This window comes from Cricetulus griseus, chromosome 4 (genome assembly GCF_003668045.3).
Source record: "Cricetulus griseus strain 17A/GY chromosome 4, alternate assembly CriGri-PICRH-1.0, whole genome shotgun sequence".
NCBI lineage: Eukaryota > Metazoa > Chordata > Mammalia > Rodentia > Cricetidae > Cricetulus > Cricetulus griseus.
Genome location: NC_048597.1, coordinates 134,728,202 through 134,750,684, shown reverse-complemented (window position 1 = coordinate 134,750,684; position 22,483 = coordinate 134,728,202). Strand labels below are relative to the sequence as shown.

The following is a 22,483-nucleotide window of genomic DNA, read 5'->3' as shown; positions in this document are numbered from 1 at the left end:
CCTGAACAAGAGATCTAGCTGTCTGACCAATCCCCACCCTGGAAAAACTCCGCCCCCTAAGAATCCCTATATAAACCCTGTGTCTTTTCAGCTTGTGGCTGTTCAGGCTGCCTGGCTGTCCTCTACCCACAGCTACTCTCCTGGATTCTTCCCTCCCAATAAATCTCTTGAAAGAGGTTTGGGTGAGATCTTCTTTTGCCGGAGCAGACATGACCCTGGGTGGAGCAGAGCAGAGCAGGGCTGTAACACTTTTTGCTAGGGAAACCTTCCCTGGCGAAATGAAGTTGTTACACTCTTCTCTCTGGGGCACCGGAGCAGAATTGTAACAACTTTGCCGGGGAAACTCTCTCCTGCAGGAGAAGAGCTGATACATTGGGGAACCCTTTCCCTGAAGCAGGGCTGCAAGCTTCTATGTTTATTGAGTCTTGTGGTATTCCTTGGCTCCCGAGTGCCAGAATACCTTTCCATCCCAGCTGTAACACTCAGTATTCTGTGGCTCCCGAGTGCCATAATCCATTCCTGTCCATTCCATCTGAACCATCGAAATGCTTACACCAGCCACAAGGAATGTTTTAAGTTTAAAGAGATGTTTTAGATATGTTAGCATTACCATTGTTTGTAATCTGTACTGAAATCTACATTGTAGAACACGCAGTAAACTGAAGCCTTTGAGTCATGGGAGAAGCCTGGGGACCAACAATTATTTTGGATTAAAGTATTAACACGCTTTCCAAAGAACTGGATATATAGATTGAACAGAGATGTTTTTAGCACAGTGAGAAGCATTTTTAAGTCTATACTTAAAAGACAACCAGAGGAAATTTAAAATCTTGAGCTTATGATTATGATAATAGTAGTCAGTGTTAAGCCAGGGCTAGATTAATAGCTTATCAGAACTCCATTGATTAATGCTAAAACTCTCAACTTTTGAAAACTTAATATAATAATAGCATACAGAAAGAAGAAATCTGAAACTTTTTTTTTTTTTTTTTTTGAGATCGGGTTTCTCTGTATAGACCTGACTGTCCTGGAATTTACTTGGTAGACCTGGAACTGATAGAGATCCCCCTGCCTCTGCCTCCTGAGTGCTGGGATTAAAGGTGTGTACCACTACCACCCGGCTCCAACATTTTAATCACTTAAATCACTTTCCTATACCTTTACAAATGGTATTTACATATCTTAAAACATTTTCTTCCACCCTCACAACTTAAGCTTTCATAGCTTCAGACTTAATGTAAACTTTACACCTCTTTCTATCCAGTCATTCACCATGAGACAGGGGTGGCTGATTACTGAGAGCAGTCATTGTAAAATGATTTCCTTTAAATAAAGAAATAGTTAAAAGGTTACACTGAAATCTGTTCTGTGAGTTTATCTCTTCTTTTGGAGTCTGGTAGAAAGGTAAACGGCCTTTCTCATCTGAAGACCTAGGAAAGTAAGGCCTGAGGTCTGAGTTTTTACACATGACGAGAACTGAGAAGGCAGCTGAAGCCTTGGTTGCTGCTGTGATGCTGACAAAGCTATCACACTAGTCTGTCATCAATGCCATCGGGATCTGAGAAGGATAGATGTCACTGGAGAAAGCAGGGAGGACAGACCCAGCAGCTCCAAAATCTATTAAAAAGACAGAGACTTACTGGCTACCTGGACAGTCACCCTAGGTCCCTCCATGGTCCTTGGGGGCAGAGGTCCCAGGGCATCATCTGTATTCAGCCACCAGCCCCAAAATATCCAACAGATTCTCCTGTGCAGCAGGGACTCTGGGACCAGCCTACCTTGACTAGGCAAGGCAGGGCAAGCAACTCCCAGTGTCCTGCTAGACCACAGTCTGCACAGGGTCTGATAGCACGCAAGGTGAAGGGCTGTTCTCACCCAGTGGCTGCCTCTGCCACACTGAAAGCAGGTTCCAGGCTCCAGGTGGAGTTCTTCTGTGCCCATCATCTTCTTTGGGGGAGAGTAGACACATTGCCAGGAGCTGGCATGTCTCTCTATCATGAACCCCCTCTTTAGTTAAATGTTTTAAATGCCATATTCAGCAGATTCTGAGGAGAGTGAAGACCACCTACTAAGTTTATCTAACCTAAACAAACTTTGCTTGTTTAATTTTGAAAATATATACAAGAGACTAAATAAAACTTGTTCCTGCAATTAATTACATTAGTATGTAAAGAATCTGCTATCTATAAGGTGACTATTAACTTGCATGTCTTAATTATCTTTAACAGTTTACAATAAGTTAGTAGTTTTATAAGACTAGGACTTTACATTCCATCCCTCTTAAGGTTAGCCTTAAAAAAATATTTAATCAAAGATTTTCTAAATCTTTATCAAAATAAAACTTTAAAAATTTTTATTTATTAGCACATATTGTTTTCACTGTGACATTTTCATGTACACAATGCATTTTGATCAAATTTACCCCATTATCCACTCTTGTTCCCCTCCCACTCCTGCTGACCCCCTTTCTCTGCACAGCTAGTCACCCTTCTGCTTTCCTATTTTTTTGTGTGGTTGTGTCCTAATATGTTAGAGAAGTCAGCCCTGTACGCTGTGATGCTAGCATGTGCTCTCAGAGGACACACTGAAGAAGGAAAACCTATCGTTATCGTCCTGGCTATGCTGCCATTTTGTGCTGAGCATCAAAAGAAGTCTCTATCTTCTTGGCCCAAGGCAACTTTAGTGAGTCCCTGCAACTGGGACCCAGGTGTCCATACACTTCTGTTCTCTGCAAGATGAAGAAACAGAGCAGGGTGCAGCACATAGTCGTCCCTTGTACCACAATTGTCCTGAACTCTGGGGCCACATCTACATCAGGGGGGCTTAGTTCCATCAGCTACTTGATGAAGGAAGGTAGTCCTCAATCTGCTTACACGGGAAGGACAGATCAGTCCCCCTCTCCACTATTGCTTATCGTTTTATCTGGGCTCATCCTTAGGAATTTCCCTAGTGCTAGGTTTCTTGATAATCTCATAATGACTCTCTCTATTAAGATATTTCTTTCCAGCTGGGTGGTGGTGGCACACGCCTTTAATCCCAGCACTCGGAGGCTGAGACAGGTAGCTCTCTGTGAATTCGAGGTCAGCCTGGTTTTCAAAGCTACACAGAGAAACCCTAAGACCAAAAAATAACAGAGTGCAAAGAAATCAAAGAAATAAAAAAATAGAGTGAAGTTGTAGAACCTTAGAGACAAGAGCCTCTGGGATTGTTTGTGTGGCAGCAGAAGTTATTACAACCTTGGAGAATTTGGAAATCAAGTGTGTCAATTATTTGGCCATTGTTCTATACTGAGGCCAAGCTGTAGTAATAAATTCTGAGTCCATGGAGGAAGAGAGAGAGGGTCTCAGAATGGAATAGCGTGCAGGTGTGTTCCTATAAGATCCAAAAGAGAACTGAGACCTGAAGCTACAGGACTGCAGGCTGGAGCCAGAGTCAGCCAGGAGAGGCAGAGGACGGGAGCCAGAGCCTAGAGAGAAAGCTGTCCACATGGTGCAAGCCCCAAGAGCATAGAAGCTGGCTCCAGAAGCCAGAGAGACACTTACGGCATAGGACAAGGAGGGGAACGGTTAAGGGACAAAGAGGAACAAACATGAACTGAGAAGCATATAGGTACTCATATGGAAGGCACAGCAAGCCAGAGGGAAGCAGCAGTTGAAGAATCAGACTCTAAAATTTGACTCAAATTCACAAACAAGTGATGATTACATACCTTAGCTCCGACATGGTTCTGAGTGGACACTGCACTGCAGGACAGGCATGTAGCTGACCCGATCCCTTGCTTTTCCTCTTGTAGCATGACTCCTAATTAGCCTTATAATAAAACCCCAGAGTCAGATATTAGGGGGTGAAAGCTGAAAGATCAGAGAAACAGAGTAGTCAGCCTCTAGAATTCTTTCCTCTATGAAATCTCCAGACTGAAAAGAGACCACACTCCTGTGTGCTGCCTTATATTCCTCTCTCCACCCAGCCATATCACTTCACTCCCTGTCTGTCTTTACTGATCTCCAGACTTCTGTGTTTAACTAGTGGCTAGCTCCACCCTCCAATCTTCAGGCAAGCTTTATTTGTTAGAGTACAAACAATATATCACCACACCTGCTCCCTGTTAGTTCCGCTCTGAGTCCCACTTTGTAACAAACTTAGAGATCTATCAGCGTAATTTACAAACAGGACATTTGCACAGTGTGTTGGGGAGACCAGACAAAAACAGACCTGAGAGAGGGGAAGGAAAATAAGGAATGGGAACCATTTTCTGGCCTCACCCTGTGCGCCCCTGATCACTTGCAGTATAAAGGGAAATAAATTTGGAGTCTTTCAGGTCAGGTGCCAGGTGGGAAGGCTACACTGTTTTCATGGGTGAGGAAGAGGGGAAGGTCCAAAGCATCCTCAGGACTCGAGGACTGAAAGAGGAAGACACAAGCTGTTCAATGGACCATTACTACATTGGACAGGGGTCAGGGCTCAAAAACCAGCATCTGGTACCGGGACTTTGAAATAAAGCCAAAGGCAAAGCCTGAGCTAAGAAATGAAGCCTCAGCCGGGTGTTGGTAGCGCATGCCTTTAATCCCAGCACTCAGGAGGCAGAGCCAGGCGGATCTCTCTGAGTTCGAGGCCAACCTGATCTCCAGATCGAGTACCAGGATAGGCTCCAAAGCTACACAGAGAAACCCTGTCTCGAAAAACCAAAAAGAGAGAGGAGAGAGAGAGAGAGAGAGAGAGAGAGAGAGAAATGAAGCCTCATCCAAGGGAAAGGGTCAGAGGTGGGGTCATCAAAGAGAGTCAACCATAGTCTTAAAGACCATGGCTGGAGGTACCTCTACCTCCAAGAATAACCGAAGGGTGCTGGATGATCAATGGTTAACTCCCTCAGATCCCCAAAAACATTTGTGCCAACCAAAGTGTGTAAATGGCTGTGGCTGTTGGATGGATGCCCAGCAATCAGTGAGCCAGTAGGTGAGTCTGTTGCAGGTGTACTGGAGATAAGGGATAATGCAGCTTAGATGCCCAAGAGGGGAGTACACAGGCACCAGGATATTCTACTGAGTCTCGGAACCAAAGTTAGGGTTTCTGCAGAAGAGCACCTTGGTCAAGGAATGCCACAAAGATCACACTGTGCAACAGCTCTCACTCAAGAGATTTATTGGGAGGAGGCCACCTTGGAGCAGGGACAAGAGAGACAGAGACAGAAACAAAGGGGGAGAGAGAGACAGACAGACAGACAGACAGAGCAGGAGAATGGGCCAAAATGGAGGGACCTTTTAAAGGGTATATATGGCTGCAGATGCTGAGTTGCTGAAGCAGGCTGGGGACAGACCTGGTTCCTAACAATGTATGCTGCCATGCTGCCCACCATGACGGTAATGGAGCAACCCTCTGAAACTGTAAGCCAGCCCCAGTCAAATGCTTTCTTTTATGTGTTACCTTGGTCAATGACTTCAATACTAGTCTGTTCCCCACAGCTTGCTTAGCCTGCATTCTTATACACCCCAGGGCCAGGCCAAGATGGCACCACCCACAGTGGGCTAGACCCACTCACATCAATAATCAAGCAAGAAAATGCCTCCACAGACTTGCACAAGCCAATCTAATGGAGGCATTTTCTCAACTGAGCTTCTTTCTTCCCAGATGACCCCAGCTTGTGTCAAATTGACCCCCCCCAATAAAACCCAACTACCCCAGTGTAGTGGGGGAAGGTAGAAGAAAGTTACAGTTTCTTTCTTTCTTTCTTTCTTTCTTTCTTTCTTTCTTTCTTTTTTTTGGGGTGGGAGTTTCGAGACAGGGTTTCTCTGTGTAGCTTTGGAGCCTATCCTGGAACTCACTCTGGAGACCAGGCTGGCCTCGAACTCACAGAGATCCACCTGCCTCTGCCTCCCGAGTGCTGATATTAAAGGTGTGCACCACCAACACCTGGCAAAAGTTACATTTTTCAGAAATGGTCCTCATGGGGCTGGAGAGATGGCTCAACAGCTAAGTGCACTGACTAATTTCCCAGAGGACCAGGTTTGATTCCCAGCATCCACATGGCAGCTCACAACCACATCTAACTCCAGTTCTTGGAGATCCAACACCCTCTTCTGGCATGAAAAACACACAAAAAAAAAACATTATGAGTGTGTGATGTGGGTGTGACGAATGTGTGTGCACGCACTTGCCATGACGCACAGGTGTGGAGTTCATTGTTGGTTGCCCCTCCCACCTTTGTAAGTGCTTCCAGTTTCTCAGGACAGGGTTTCTCTGTGTAGCCTGGCTATCCTGGAACTTGCTTTTTAAAACAGGCTGGCCTTGACCTCAGAGGTCCGCTTGGGCTTAAAGGCAGGTGTTGCCATTGCCCAGCTAGGTCACCAGTCTTAGGCACAAATGCCTTTACCTGTGGAATAATCTCATGAACTCTTGCTTCTGTTTTTTCTGTTGCTGTTTTGTTTTTTGTTCATTTGTTTTATTTTTCAAAATGGGGTGCCTTAGGGTTTCTTATAAAAGAAAACATTTAATTGGGTGGGTTACAGTCCATTATTCTCATGGTGGGACTCGGTGGCATGCAGGCTGGCATGGTACTGCAGAAGGAACTTTGAGTTCTACATCTTTGATACACAGGCAACAGGAAGTGAGCTGAAACCTTGGGTGTGGCTTGAGCATATATGAGACCTCAAAGCCCATCCCCACAGTGGCATGCTCCTCAAACAAGGCCATACCTACTACAACAAAGACACCTCCTAATAGTGCCACTCCCTAGAGCTTCTGGGGGCCAAATTACATTCAAACTACCACATGGGGGTCTCACTATGTAACCCTGGCTGTCCTGGAACTCACTATGTAGACCAGGCTGGCCTCTGCCTCCCAAGTCCTGGATTAAAGGAATGAGTCACCATAACCCACTTTTGTTTCTTTTTTTTTTTTTAAAAGACATTGTCTCCTGTAGCTGAGATGAAATTCTGATTCTCCTGCTTCTAGTTAGCACCACCACACCTGGGTAACACTTATATGTGTGATTATATGCTATAAATATACATTTGCATATGTGCACAACATATATATGCATAATATATATGACACAATATATGATACATGTGATGTATGTTTATTACATATATGTGATATATATATTTTTTTTTTCAGTGGAAGAGTGTTTGGAGCTGTAGCTCCATAGCAGATGCTTGTAGCTCAGTAGCAGAGTACTTGCTTAGTACATCCTCAGTAACGAGAAAAAAACTTGCTGGGCAGTGATGGCACACGCCTTTAACCCCAGCACTCAAGAAGCAGAGGCAGGTGGATCTCTGAGTTCAAGGCCAGCCTTATCTACAGAGTGAGTGAGTTCCAAGACAGACAGAGCTACACAGAGAAACCCTGTCTTGGAAAAAAAACAAAAAAAAACTTTTAAACAGAGAATTCCAGAGTGCTACAGCACCAGAGACAGCCAAGCATCCGGTAACTAGACAATCTGTTCCAAGAAAAACAGGAAGCCTGGGACCTGCCCTGCGATCTCTCTTTGTGACTTCAAGTCCTGAAGGCAGGGCTGGACACCCTGCCTGGCTTTGGCTTCCTTTCCTAGCTCCGGAAGGAGCAGAGAAAACAATCTTGTGAGGCCCCGGTGGTTGTGTTGGGGTGGCATACCTTACTGGCCCTGTTGTGGCCCTATGGGCTGAGGCCTGGGGTGTCCCTGTACCCAGCTTACCAAAGAGAATATTGAGGCCCAAACAGAACCCAGGCCACCTGTGGTCAACCTGGAAAAGGAATCAAAAGAATCTCTGCAATTGTGATTGTTGCCACTCTAGAAGACCAGCATGTCACACATTCATTCAGTCAGTCACTCACTTATTCATTAACTCATTCATACTGTCATTCGTTCAAACATCACTAACTCATCCGTTCACTCAGGTACATGTTCATTCATTCATTTTCTCATTCATTCACTCAATCACTCATTAACTTGTCATTTTCAATCATTCATTCATTAATTCAGTGAGTCATCAACTTAAAACAGACCTGATGAATGGAAAGTGTACCTACAGCAGTTCTGTGAGGCTGGTGGCTCCTCTCCTTCAGCTTCAGTCCCTTGCACCTTCAAGCTAAGGATGGACAGAGTCTGTGAGGGCTTTGCTCCTCACACTTGTTGGACAAATGTCCCTCCCATGTCATTTTCCCTGCCTGTGAATGGTACAGGGCTCTCTGGTCTCATCAATTCTGTTCATGGCATGGGAACTGTGTCCACACACATTGGTCCCAGGCATCCTCAGGAAGCCTTCAACATGAGAAAAATTTACTCATTTATTTTATATTTTTTTTTCAAGACAGGGTTTCTCTGTGGCTTTGGAGGCTGTCCTGGAACTAGCTCTTGTAGACCAGGCTGGTCTCAGACTCACAGAGATCCACCTACCTTTGCCTTCCAAGTGCTGGGATTAAAGGCATGTGCCACCACCCCCAGCTTGTTTTGGTTTTTTGAGACACTGTTTCTCTGTGTAACTGCCCTGGCTGTCCTGGAACTCACTCCATATCTCAAATTCACAGAGACCCACATGCCTCTGCCTCCCAAGTACTAGATTAAAGGCATTTGCCATCACTGCCTGGCCTTCTATACTTTTCAATTTTTTGTTTTTGTGGTGCTAAGAATGGACCCCAGGTCTTACACATATTTGGCAGGTGTACACCACTGAGCTACACCCCAGCACTGTCTAGGGTATTCTAGGCAGGGCTCTAAAGTACATACCTATTTTTTTAACACTGTGTTTAAAATGAAAAAGTGTGGAAACAGCATTTCAGGCAAAAGGCATACCTAGTGCAAAGGTCTAGAGACAGCTGCAAAAGGCTAAAGGTGACAACTGTGTAGGGCTTGGAGAGTGTGGTGAGCACTCCCTGCTCTTGCAGAGGACCAGAGCCCACACCAGGCAGCTCCCAAATGCCTGGAACTCAAATCTCTATGGCATCCCGTGCCCTCTTCTAACTTCACTGGCACTTGCTTACACATGATACATGTTTGTGCACTCAAGTCCCCATACATAGTAAATCTTTAAAGAAAATTAGCGCGTGTTATATGTATGTTTACCTGTTCATGTGTGAACCTATGTGTGGGTACATGTGTGTACTTGTGGAGACCAGAGGTCAACGTCATACATTCTTCCTTTATCACACTCCATTTAATTTTTGTTTTGTTTTGTTTTGGGGTTTCTCTGTAGCTTTGGAGACTGTCCTGGAACTTGCTCTGGAGACCAGGCTGGCCTGGAACTCACAGAGATCCGCATGTCTCTGCCTCTTGAGTGCTGGGACTAAAGGTGTGAGCCACCACAGTCCAGCTCCTTTTAACTTGTTTGTTTGTTTTGTTTTTGTATTTTATTTTTTGTCAATCTTTCCGAGCGAGGGTTTTACCCACTGAGTCATCCTTCCTCTTTGATGCAGGGTCTCAGGGTACCTGGAGCTCACTGATTCAGCTGGGCTTGCTGGAGAGTGAGCTCCAGGGATCCTCTTGTCTCTGCCTCCCCAGTGTTAGGATTAAAGGTGTGTGTGTCACTCACCCAGATTTTTTCTTGGGTGCTGATGATCTGAGCTCAGGTCCTCAGAACAGCAAGCTATCTTCTAGCCCCTTGCTGGTGTTTTGAGACAGCCTTATATAGCCCAGGCTAGTCTGTAACTCCCTCCATTTCTGAGGCTGGCCCTGAACTCCTGATCCCTGTCTCTGCTTCCTCAGTTCTGGGATTACAGATATACACTGCCATGCCTGATTTTCACCAGAGTGCTTAGGACCTGAATTTAGGTTCTTATGCTTGCACAGCAGGCACTTTACACACTGAGCCATCCCTCAGGCCCACATAGACACATTTTAATGCCACAATGATAGCCATCACTATAGAATAAACAAACGCTAAATGGTAGGTCAGGAACTCTCCGTTTCCAGGAAAAGGGAACTGCATTGTACAGCAGCATGAACGAAGGAAGATGTTTGCTGCTGTTTTGATACAGGGTCTCATGTAGCCCAGACCAACTTCAAACTCCCTCAAAGATGGCCAAGGCTCCCCTTAAACTCCAGGTCCTTCTGCTTCCACCGACCAAGTTCCGGGTTACCTGTGTTTGCTGCCACACCCAGCAGGGGTTGAACCCCTCATTTCTCACATGGTGAACTAGCCTGCAATTCAGCTGCTGGGGACCCAATACCCCTCTCAGCATCACGTAATCTGCCCCCCATAGGGGAGCGAGGTATTTTCCTCCAGTCTCCTCCGTCCAGGTCTGCCAGCCCCACCTCACACCCCATCATGTGGAGGCCAAAGTCTCCTGCATTTGAGCAGCTTTGAGAGCACCCTTGCCTCGCCCGGCTGAGTCAGGCCTGGCAGTGCCCTGCAGAGGTGTGGCCTTGACAATCAGGTCTGGCAGGCACCTGGGTGGTACTGGGCACTATCTTGACTCGAAGGGATCTTTGAAACCACCCTTTCAGAAACCAAAGCTGCTCTGAGAGGAGTACCCATTAGCTTCTCCAGAGAACCAGGGCTCTGGGATCCTGCTCTCCTACCCGTATCTGTGCATTGCCCTGTGACACACCAGGAGCCCTGGGTGAGCAGAGGAGGAAAATCAAGGCTCAGAGAGGTTGAAAAATTGAACTGTAGGTCACACAGCCAGGTCTGGATTGGAACCTAGCTGATCTTGACACAACTGCATTCTTTTGGGGAGTGGGCAGCAAGCTCCTTGAGTTCAAATCTTAAAACAATCTGACATTGATGCATTAGGTAAATAGGTCAAGTCCTGAGTTTCCTCAAGTAAATGAGACCACACTAATAACTTGCGGCAGGGGTGGGGTGGGGAACAAAACCCAGAGCCAGTGCAAAGGCCCTGAGGTGAGCCACATCCTAGTGTTCTAAAGGAATATTTAGGAGGCCAGAAGCAGGGGATCAGTTCTACTGGACTCGGCAAGAAGGAGGCTATAAGGGCAAGGTGGTGACAGGACAGATTATGCAGGGACTGGAGGCTAAGGAACGGACTTTGACCCAAGTGTGGTGGGAGCCACAGAGGGTTCTGCACAAGGAAGGATGTGATGGGACTCGTGTCCCCAGGACCACACACAATAGAAGCAGCAGGGAGGGCCCAGCTTCATGGTCCTCACCCAGACAGAGAGGAAAGGAGGAGGCAGGGACCTCAGAATGACACTGGGTGGAGCCAAGCACAGTGGTGGGTGGAGTTACATTCTGCATCTCCCAGGTCAAAGCAGCTGGACCACTCTGGGCAGGTGTGTGGGCCCCTGACAGCTGTGTACACAAATCAAGCTCAGTGCAAGGTGCGGATGGACTTCTAGGGGGTGCCCCCACCATCTGGGTTTCCTTTTGTGGCTTTTAAAACTGATACAGATTTGCTGGGCAACTAGGGCAAGTCCCTCTGACACGACACGCTGGCCCAGTTTCATCACATGCTAGCATCCATAAGTGGGAAAAACAACAGCACATGCAAAAGCTCTGAGGCGGGCATGTCCTGGTGCCGCACAGCTGCCTACTCTCCTTAGAATGTTTTGACTGTGGCTGCTGGGAAGGCAGCAGCTTCCCAGGTGAAGGCGTGGAGACAGGAGAAGGTTGCCATATCCAGAGATGAGCCAGGCTTGAAAAACTCTAGAAAACTGCGGCTGACAGAGAAGCTATAGGGAAGAGATTTAAGGCCACAAATTAATGAAGACATCGCTACATCTTCTGGTGGACAGACATTTCCAGACTGGCTCCCTCAAGTATCAATGCCAGCTTTCTGAGTCACATCTCCTAGAGTGAAACCCCTGAGCCTAGTTGGCCTCACCCACCTCTCTCCCCGCACCCAGAGAGCATGGAATCCCTTGAGCCCCTCGTGAGGCATACCAAACAAAACCGTCCACACTAAGCTTCAGTTTACCATGTCAATAGTGAAAAACAGCAGACCTTCCCACCTGTGTCTACTGCACAGCTGTAAGCAAAAACTTAGTAATTATTGTTATTCCATGTGTGACATTGACATTGTTTTCTAGCCAGAGTGTCTCGGGGATAAGCAGGGGCCTACCAGGTTTTGATGTTCGATCTTTTCCTTCCCAGCCCAACAGAAGACTCAGTATCCCCATCTTGACCCCCACTGCAAGGGGGAAATCCTCCCCTCTATGCCCCGCCCCTGTTCCACTCCCGGCCCCGCCCACCCACTCCCTGCTCGACCTGGTCCCATCTGCCTTCACAGACCTCCAGTTCCCTACCCATCCCAGCGATGACCCGCCACAGTGTCCCTCCCCATCAAGGACTCTCTTTCACTAGCAATGCCCACAAAAGCTCCCCATCTCTCCAGCGTTGACCGGGTCTTCATCCTGCAGCAGGGACAGCCCCCATTACAGCCCGGTTCTGTCCCGTCAGCGCGGTCTCTATCCCAGTCCCCAGCGGAGAGCAGGCTCCTCCCCATCCCCGCGTTTCTGCTCTAAACTCAATGCTGGTCCCGCCCCACCCAGAAAGGGCTCCGCCCTATCCTAGGGAAGACTCCACCCCCGTCAGAGCCCGAGCCCATCACAGAGAAGGCTCCGCCCCCTCCCAGAGAAGGCCCCGCCCCGTCCCCTGCTCGGCTCTGAGGCTGAGGCGTGTCCTAGCGCAGGCCCCGCCCCATAGGCACAGGCCCCGCCCCACCCGCGCGCCGGTCCCGCCCAGCCCGACTTCCCAGACTCGGGAGGCTGCGGCGGGACGCGGGGAGTCATGGCGGCCTCGGAGCGCCGCGCCTTCGCTCACAAGATCAACAGGTAGTGAGAGCGGCCGCGGACACTGCCGTTCCCGGCAGGATGGACAAGGGCGAGTGCAGGGGGCTGGCGCGTCGCGTCAGGGGGGGCGTGCCGGGCTCCCCGAGGTCTTCACGGAGGAGGAAGCGCATCCTGGGTTGGTGCGGGCGGGCCCCAGGAGCTGTGGGCTGCATCCCGACACAACTGCTGCTCTCACGTCCTTCCCTCGCTGGCCGGGGGAAATCCGGCCCCTCCCCCGCCCAGGGTCCCAGAACCCAGCTGTCTGGGAAGAGGGGGAAGCTGCCAGACCTGGGGGACAGCTGGGGACAGCCCCTCAGTCTCCTGCCTCAGCCTCTCCCTGCACCGGCTGGGCGCAGGAGGGGGGTCGAGGGGGCTGGGGACTGAGCCAGCTGGTGGGCAGACGGTGGAGGGGACAGGTGACAGATGCTGGGGGATCCCTTTCCGAGGCCACTGGTGATAGTGAGAGAGCTTGGGAGAAGGCTCAAAACTGGGGCAGGTTCGTAATCATCTCTGAAATCCGATCCACTGGAAACCTGTTCTGACCACCCCTTAGGTTTAGAGAAGCTCCTTGTGAGTCCCACACTAATGGAAACACATGAAAGTAGCCTCTCTTGGGTTTGCTATGGTGGGTGGGGCAAGGAGGGGCTAGATAGATGTATCAGTGATATGGCGGGGATTTATAAGACAGGAAGGAGATGGGGAGGGTGGGGGCTCATGAGTTAGTGGGAGGGGCTGGTGCACTTAAGCACAGACCTAACAGAAGGAAAAGATTTCCAGCCCATCATCCAGGGAAGAAGCGAGTGCAAAGGCCCTGAGGCCACAGAGGAGAACAGAAGGAGTACTTTGACTATGAACCCAAGTGAAATGAGAGCCATAGAGAGTTCTGGATAGAGGAGGGATGTGACCTGGAGCAGAGCAGTTGGACGGTTTTCCATCCCCCTCATAGTACCATGTGTTTTCTTGACCCATGTGTTCCTATGCCCTTGAGTTTTGGCTCAAGTGAGAAAGATGGGTGTTGTCCAGAAGAATAGGGGCTGTGGAGCCCAGAGTAAGATCAGAAAATGATCCTGAGTTCCTAAGTCACTTTGGGGAAGTGTCCCAAGACTTCCCAAGCTGTTTGGTAGGTAAACAGTTCTGTATGTGGACCTGAACCTGTATTCACCTATCCATTGAGTTCACCCACAAATCCCACATGAACCCAAACATCAGGGAGCTGAATGGAGTCTTGGATATACATGGTTGTATTTTGCTTTTTGAAACAGGCTCTCATATAACCCATGCTGACCTCAGAGTCACTATGTGGCCAAGACTGGTCTTGAACTCCTAGTCCTCCTGACCCAGTGCTGGGTTAGGATGTGCACTGGCACACTCAGTTTCTGTGGTGCTAGGGCTGGAACATATGCCAGGCAAAGTGCTCTACCAGCAGAGCCACATATCCAGTCCATAGCCTGGAACTGACCATGTGGCCCAAAGTGGCTTCAAAGTTCCAGCAATCCTCCTACCTCAACTTCTGAGTGCGAGATGACTACATGAGGCATTGTGAATGGTTAACTTTTTAAAATATGTATTTTTCATTTATTTACTTTGTGTGTGTGTGTGTGTGTGTGTGTGTGTGTGTGTGTGTGTGTACACCACAGTGTGTGGAGGAAGGTTAGTGGACAGCTTGCAGGAGTCCAACCTTTCACTGTGTATAGATGCCAGAGATCAAGCTGAGGTCATCAGGCTGGCAGCAAGGGCCTTTGCCCACTGAGCCGACTCTCTACCCTCACCTTGGTTTTTGAGGCAGAGTCTCTCAGTGGGACCTGAGCTCACCAAATTCAGCAAGGCTGGTTGACCAGCAAGCTTTGGTATGCTTGCCTCTTCCTTCAGCTACGGGCCCTCAAACAGTTTACCAGGCAGTGAGTCATCCCCCAACCCTTCTGTTTTGTTTTATGGGACAAGGTCTCATTCTGTAGCTCAGGCTGGCCTTGAACTGGCAGCAAGTCTCCTGCTTCGGTCTCCCAAGTGTGGGGATTACAGGTGTGCACCACCACACCTGCCTACTCTCTCAGTCTCTTTTGTCTGCTCAGTAATGACAGTGGATGTGGGGGAGTCTTCCTACATCCTGGACGTCTGCCACTATGTACGGTGTGTGTGTGTGTGTGTGTGTGTGTGTGTGTGTGTGTGTGTGTATGTGTATGTGTGTATGTGTGTGTAGACGTGAGACGTGAAGTCAACTGATGTCCCTCATATGTTACACAGCTTGTGTACGGAGGATGTGGATTGCTGAGATTGAACTCAGGTCATCAGCCCTGGCAGCAAGTTACCACTGAGCCATCTTGCCAGCCTCCCTCCATCTTTTTTTTTTTTTTTTTTTTTTTTTTTTTTTGAGACACGGTTTCTCTGTGTAGCTTTGGAGCCCATCTTAGAGAACTCACTTTGTAGACCAGGCTGGCCTCGAACTCACAGAGATCCACCTGTGTCTGCCTCTTGAGTGCTGGGATTAAAGTCACCTTACATTTTGAGGCAGAGTTGCTCCTGGGATGTGGAGCTCCAGCTAAACTTGTTGGCTAGGGAGCCCCAGGCATCCTCTTGTCTCTGTTCCCGAAGTGCTGGGGGCTGTTGTGTGGTGCTGGAGATCTAAGCATGGGTTCTCAGGCTTGGGCAGCAGGCACTGTCTCTGTTAGTTGTCAACCATTGCAGGTGGCCATTTGAGGGATGTCTCTGTAGTAGAAAAGAGTTTCCTGGGTGCTGACATCTTTGCGAATGTTCATGAATTTGTCTTTAAAAACATATGTCAGTGGTGGCACAGGCCTTTAATCCCAGCACTTGGGAGGCAAAGGCAGGTGGATCTCAGTGAGTTTGAGGCCAGCCTGGTCTACAGAGTGAGTGCCAGGACAGCCAGGACTATTCCACAGAGAAACCCTGTCTTGAAAAACAGCAACAACAAAAACAAAAAACCCCTGTGTCATCGGTTTGTGTGGCTTTCTGTGGAGTCATTTGACAGATGTGGGGGCACAGAGCTCAAAACCTCTGACCCTGTTTCTGGCTTGTCATCCTGCCCATAAGGATAGACCCCACTTAACCTTGCCAGCCCTGGGATGAGCTCCACGGTTGCTACAGTATCTCCTGTTGAACTTAGGTCCTGATTTGGGGAAACCTACTCAATTCAGTTCATTATTTTGCCTCCTTAAAATTATGTCTTATTATTGTGTGGTATGTGTACACACAGGTGTCACAGGGTACCTGTATATGTGAGAGGATGCCTGAGGTGGTGCTCTCTCCATCCCCCTTTGCATAGGTGCAGAGGGCCAAACTCAGGTCGTTGCACATGGTGGAGATGGCCTTTACCTGCTGAGCCATTTTAATGCTATCTCTATTCTTTAGGAATGTGTTCTATGCCAGGCTTGCTGGGGGTGGGGGTGGGTGGGGGTGGCACACGCCTTTAATCCTGGAACTTGGGAGGCAGAGGCAGGTGAATCCCTGTGAGTTCAAGGCCAGCCTGGTCTTCAAAGCAAGTTCCAGGACAGAGAAACCCTAAATCAGAGAGAGGGAGAGGGAGAGAGAGGGAGAGTGAGAGATTCTACCAGGTCTACCGGGATACCTGAACCAGTCAGACTTGGGGGAAGAAATAAGAAATGCAGAGGAGGGTTAGTATGATGGTGCGTGTCTTTTATCTTACCATGTGAACCACGGAAGGAAGGAGGGTTGAGAGTACAAGCCTTGCCTGGGTTACATAGTGAAATTGGGGCCAGCCTGGGCTACATGAGACCCTGTCTCAAAATGTTGGGGGGCTAGGAAGATTACTCAGTCAGTAAACAGCCATGCAAGTATGAGGACCTGAGTTCAATGCCTAACATCCATGTAAAAGCCAGATGTAGAACACCCATAGCCCCGGCTCTGGGATGATGGAGAACGGTGGCTCCCCAGAGCTCCCTGGCCAGCAGCCTGTCCTAATGGATGGTACCAGAGGAGGACATAAGAAATTGACCTCTCAGGGAGGGAGAGGGAACTGGGATTGCCATGTAAAACAATCTTACTTCTAATTTAAATTAAAAAATGGAGAAAAAAAAAGAATTGAAGAAACTAAACAAAAAAAAAAAGTTGACCTCTGGCCCCCATCTGTGTGCACATAGACACCCACCTCCACCCGTGTTCTACCTAGTAATGGTGCATAAGGCCATCCTAGGAATTTGGGGCTTGTGTTATTAGCAACAACGCAGCAGCTCCCATGACTTGGGTTACAAATTCATCACTGTTTTCCAAGGCCAAGGGCAGTGTCTGTGTGTCTACCTCCCCCATCCTCTTCTCTAGCCAAAGAATAGCTCGGGTGGGGACACAGCCTCTATCCCTGTCCTGGCATCTTTTAAAAATATTAATTCTATGGGCCCTGAGTGCCCTAGGCTTCAGCGAGTTCTGCTTTGAGGTTTTGAATTTGAGCACAAAACCTTCATCCTTACTTTAATTTCCCTGGGGCTGGAGAGATGGCTCAGGGTTAAAAGGATCCAGATTTGGTTCCCAGAGCCCACATGGTGGCTCACAGTCATCCATAACTCCAGTTCCAGGGGATCTTACACCCTCTTCTAACCTCTGAGAGCACAAGGCATGCATGTGGTACATACACATACATGTAGGCAATACACTCATACCCATAAAATAAATAATAATTCTAAGTTTAGTTTTGTTGCTGGGCCAATGAGAGGGCTCAGCAGGTAAGAGGCTTGCCACCAAGCCTGAATGCCCCAGATCCAGTAGTGGGAGAAGGAAAATAACTTCCATGAATTATCTTTGACTTTTATATGTACACTGACTAATTGTTTTTTTTTTTTTTTCTTGGTTTTGGTTTTGTTGGGCCATGGCTAAGTGGTGGTGCCCCTGCCTAGAATTCCCCAGTGAGGGGCTGGGGGTGTGTCTCAGCTGTAGCATTTACTAGCATTTAAGAGGCCAGAGGTCATCCTGAGCACTTCAAAACAAAATAAACATTATTGAACACCTGGAATCAGCACTACCTCAGGAACTGGGATTTCAAGCAGGCCTGGTTTCTGGCCATTCTTTCTCTGAGCTGAGGGTCCTGTTGGCCTCCACAATGGCAGCCTCATCCTAGACTCCCTGAGAGCATACCCCTATAGAATGCTGTAAGGAGGCCCTGTGTTCTCCCTTGAGCCCTCTGAGGTCAGTGCAGCTGTGAGTGGGTTAGTTGAGGCTGGGCAGGAGTGGTGTGCCCACAGCCTCACAGACAGGATGGAACAGGTGCCTGCTCAAGGAGTATTTGAAGAGCTCCGGCGCTGGGGTGGAAACTGTCACTGTCAGGTCTGGCACAGTGGCATTTCCCTGTCTGTTTGGGGCACAGAGAAACCTGAAGCTTTTGTTTATCTATTTATTTAGTTTTTGCGGTGCTGGGAATGGAACTCGGGGCTCAGCAGGGCTAGCCCTCTGCCGCTGTGCTACACCCCAGCAGCCCATTGTTCTTCATTTGTTTACCTGAAGTAAGGGGACAGCTGTTGGGAGTCAGTTCTCTCCTACCATGTGAGTCTTAGGGGACTGAGCACAGGTGGTCATGCGCTTTTACCTGCAGACCCATCTCACAGGCCTCTTTTTTTTTTTTCTTTTCATCACCTAAAATCTCTCCTACAAATAAACCCACCTTCCCCCCACCCCCTCACACCTGAGTTTTCTTGTTTCCCAGACTCCTTTACTGTCTTCCCAGGACAGTGGCTGCCGAGGTCCGGAAGCAGGTGTCCCGGGAACGCAGCGGCTCACCCCACTCCAGCCGACGCTCCAGTAGTTCCCTGGGGGTGAGTCCCTGCCCTGTGACTGGCAGCAGTGGGGTACACCCTGCTCTGATGCTACTTGGACCCTCTGTGTTCAGTGGCGGGGGAGGAGGAAGGGTCCTTGTCCTTCTCACATCTGTGCAGATGCAGAGGTGTGTGTTCCAAGGGTGGTCTGGGAGTGACACTGGCTTCCTGGACCACCCAGTTGGGGCCCCAGGCTGGGGGCTGGAAGAAACTTCCTGCCACAGGGGGAAGGGGTGGGACTCAGGAATTGTCTCCGCCATTCCTTTTACCATTAGAGTCTTTCCAGACACCAGGGTGTGATTTCCTTCCTGGAGTCCCTGGAGGGAGGGGGCAGGGCGCTGGCCAAGCTGCTATGGAAAGTCTGAGCTCGCCGGCTCCCTTCGACCCTCAGAAGCTCCCGTCACCCCCTACTGCAGTCTAAAGTCAACTGTGAGCATGCTCTCCGCCTCTCACCAGCGGGAGCCATGGCCACTGTTCTTCCATCAGGTCCCTCTGACGGAGGTCATCGAACCCCTGGATTTTGAGGATGTACTTTCAAGTCGGCCGCCTGAAGTCGAGCCCGGGCCCCTCAGGGACTTGATAGAGTTTCCAGCTGATGACTTAGAACTACTGAAGCAGCCCCGAGAATGTCGGACCACAGAGTCTGGGGTCCCCGAGGACGGGTGCGTGCTGTGTGCGAACACACGCCCAATCCCTCTCGAGGAGTCTCATACTCCCAGCTTCAATTCCAGGCTCTGGACACCTGTGTGGCCCTGGACAAATCACTTGCCTTCTCTGAGCCTCCATTTCTTCGACTTTGATTTAGAAGTGGTGGTGGTGGTGGTGGTGGTGGTGGTGGTGGTGGTGGTGTGGTGGTGGTGGTGGTGGTGGTGGTGGTGGTGGTGGTGGGGTGTGTGTGTGTGTGTGTGTGTGTGTGTGTGTGATAGATTAGTGTACAGGCTCATACACTCACCTGTACAGAGGCCAGAGATCAATGTCAGGAATCTGACTCCTTCATTCCCTCACTTGAACCCAGAGGTCTCCAAGTTGGCTAGTCTTCCCAGCCAGTTTGCTCTAGGGGTACCTTGCCTGTGACTCTTGAGTCTGGGCATTTGGGTGGGCCACCATGCCCACCCACTGTTGCATGGGTGCTGGAGATCTGAACCCCAGTCTTCATGCTTGTGTAGCAGTCACTACCTGCCCAGCAGCTCTCCAGCAACATTTTCGGTTCTTTTTAAAAATCATTTATTTTTATTTTATGTACATGGGTGTTTTTCCTACATGTCTGCATGAGGGTGCCAGATCCCCTGGAACTGGAGTTACAGACAGTCGTGAACCACCATGTGGTTGCTGGGAATTGAACCTGGATCCTCTGGAAGAGCAGCCAGTGCTCTCAACCCCGGAGCCCCTCTCAAGCTTCCTCTTTTCCACTTTTTAAAGATTTGTTTATTTCATCTTAGGCATATGGGCGTTTCACCTGCATGTATGTCTGTGCATGGCTTGTGCGCCTGGTTCCCATGGAGGCCGGAAGAGGGCGTCAGATCCTCCGGAACTGGAGTTACAAGTGGTTGTAGTCACCATGTGGGTGCTGGGGACTCAACTTGGGTCCTCTGCAAGAATAACCAGTGCTCTTAACCCCTGGGTGTCTCTGCAGCCCGTTGTTTTTGAGTTTTGAGGCAGGGTCTCAAATAGCCCAGCCCAGGGTCTGAACATGTGGTTCCCCTGCCTCTGTCCCCCCACTGCTGGGATCACAGGTGTATACATCATGCCTGGTCTATGCAGTGCCCAGGCTGGACGCCAGGGCTTGGTGTACAGGAAGCCAGCTCTGCCACTGAGCTGCCTCCTCAGCCTGCCTTTAGTCAGACAGTCTCACAGTGTGCCCTAGCCTGGTCTGTAACTCATAGAAATCCCCCTGCCTCAGCCTCCCAAGCATTGTTACCCACAGTCCTTTTCTCCTAGGCCTTTGGAAATGTTTCTTTGCCTCTGTTTACCCTGGTTGTATTTTGCTGTAGAAAGTTGGACGCCCAAGTGAGGGCTGCGGTGGAGATGTACTCGGAGGACTGGGTCATTGTACGCAGAAGGTGGGTCCAACCCAGTGTGGTTCATGGGAGGGGAAGGAGGGCCAAAGGGCTGCAATTGGTGGTTGGTCCCTCTGTTTATCCACCCACTATACCTTCCAAGAGTGGCTGAACTTCTTTAGTAAAAAGGGGCCTTAGTAGATGTCATGTGATTGGAAGAGTCTCCAGCTCCACCCCCCACCCCACCCCTGCTAGGTACCAGCAACTGAGTCCAGCCTACAGCCCTGTAACTACAGAGACACAGCGAGAGCGACAGAAAGGCCTCACCCGCCAGGTCTTCGAGCAGGATACCTCTGGGGATGAAAGGACAGGTCCTGAGGACATGGTGAGAGGGCTGCGAGCAGGGGTCCCTGAGGGGTCAGACTGCCTTGATCCCAGTGAGCACAATAAACTCCAGGAGTGAAAAGTTAGGAATCACCATAATGCACATTTTCCAAGTGCTTAGTGTATACTAAAGGCTTTCTGCTCAGGCCACAACCAGTATCCCTTTTCACAGGCAGAGAAACTGAGGCAGAACGAAGTTATTAATGCTTATATTTTGTTGGTCAGCATTTATTGAACACCTACTGGATGCCAACCATCATTTGTTGTAACTACTATGGATTCCATGGTTGTTGTTAGATGTAGTTTGCAGTGAGGTGTGGATTTAGCACAGTGCTTGTGCAAAGGCATGGTTTCCATCCTCAGCTGGGGTAGGAGGGCAGGGAGGGAGATGAAAAAATAAGGAAACTAGATGCAGGAGGGGAAACTGAGGCTCATAGACAGGTCAATGACTCAAGGTCACAGAGATGAACTAGATTCGATTCAAAGCTGAGAGCAGAGCCGACGGGGTGGTCAGATGGTCAGCCACTCACCTAGAGGAAGGAACTCTCTTCCCTGGCAACAATGAACAGTCCTAGGGAAGACTCTGATTGGTCCATCCCAGGGGATGGCCTTATCTTGGAGCTAATCCCTGGGGCTGGCCATTGTGGCCAGTTTGAGTTCAGCTCAAAGGCAGATAAGCCATTGGGTGTGCTCTAATTGACTGGAGAAGGGCCACTTGTGGGATGTGGTGGCTTCCCACATCAATGGTAAAGAGCTCCCTACATAGAAGTATTTCCATTAATTTCTGGAGAGGCCAACCAGGTCCCCAAGAGACCCTGGTAGTGGTGACCCTACCTGGGCTTGCCCCTCAGCTTCTCTCCCTTATCGATTAGATGTCTACAGGGACAGACTCTGGATAGCAGTTGGCACTCAGTGCTTGCATATTTTCAACTGCAGGACGATGACTCCCAGCACTGCTCAGGCTCCCCAGAGGACACCCCTCGAAATAGTGGGGCCTCTGGCATCTTCAGCCTGAGGAGCCTGGCTTCAGACTCACTACTACCAGCACTACTTGAGCGAGCAGCCCCTGAGGACGTGGACCGGCGCAATGAAGCCCTTAGGCGGCAACACCGGGCCCCCGCCTTGCTCACCTTGTACCCTGCACCTGATGAGGTGGGTGCCCAGTGGCTCACTGTCATCCCCACCAGAGTCCAGCCACCTGACCAGGACCCTGTGTGTGCAGCGACATTTACTGGCTGTCTACTATATACCATCTCCAGCTAGTGACACTATTTGGATCCTTGTCTGGCCTTCATTTATTGAGCACTAAGTGCTTATCCCCATGTTTATTCAACCAATAGCCATCGTATGCCTACTATACACTTCTCTATTTAATCAATCAAATGTGCTGACCACTTATCGTATATGCCTCTGTATGCCTAGCCATTTTATTTGACATTTAGTAAACACCATTATGTTTTGTTTGGCCACTTATTGAGAGCTGGCCATATACTCAGTCAGTACTTACTGGGTTGTAGTGAATGGAGATACTCCTTGGCTATGATGGGGTTATTGGTATAAATACCAATAAACCTTTTTGAAGTTCAAAATATGTAAGTCAAAAATGCATTCAAGCAGGGCAGTGGTGG

The 22,483-nt window shown here is 49.2% G+C and overlaps 1 protein-coding gene across 1 annotated transcript in view; it reads right to left on the bottom strand.

Annotated features, from left to right (window-relative positions):
* Tspan16 (tetraspanin 16) overlaps positions 1-12,375 on the bottom strand; it is a 47,159-nt gene extending 34,784 nt beyond the window's left edge. The window contains 1 exon segment of the mRNA XM_027411632.2: positions 12,244-12,375. Coding sequence (XP_027267433.1) covers positions 12,244-12,375 — 132 coding nt within the window.
* Positions 12,376-22,483: the final 10,108 nt, after the last annotated feature.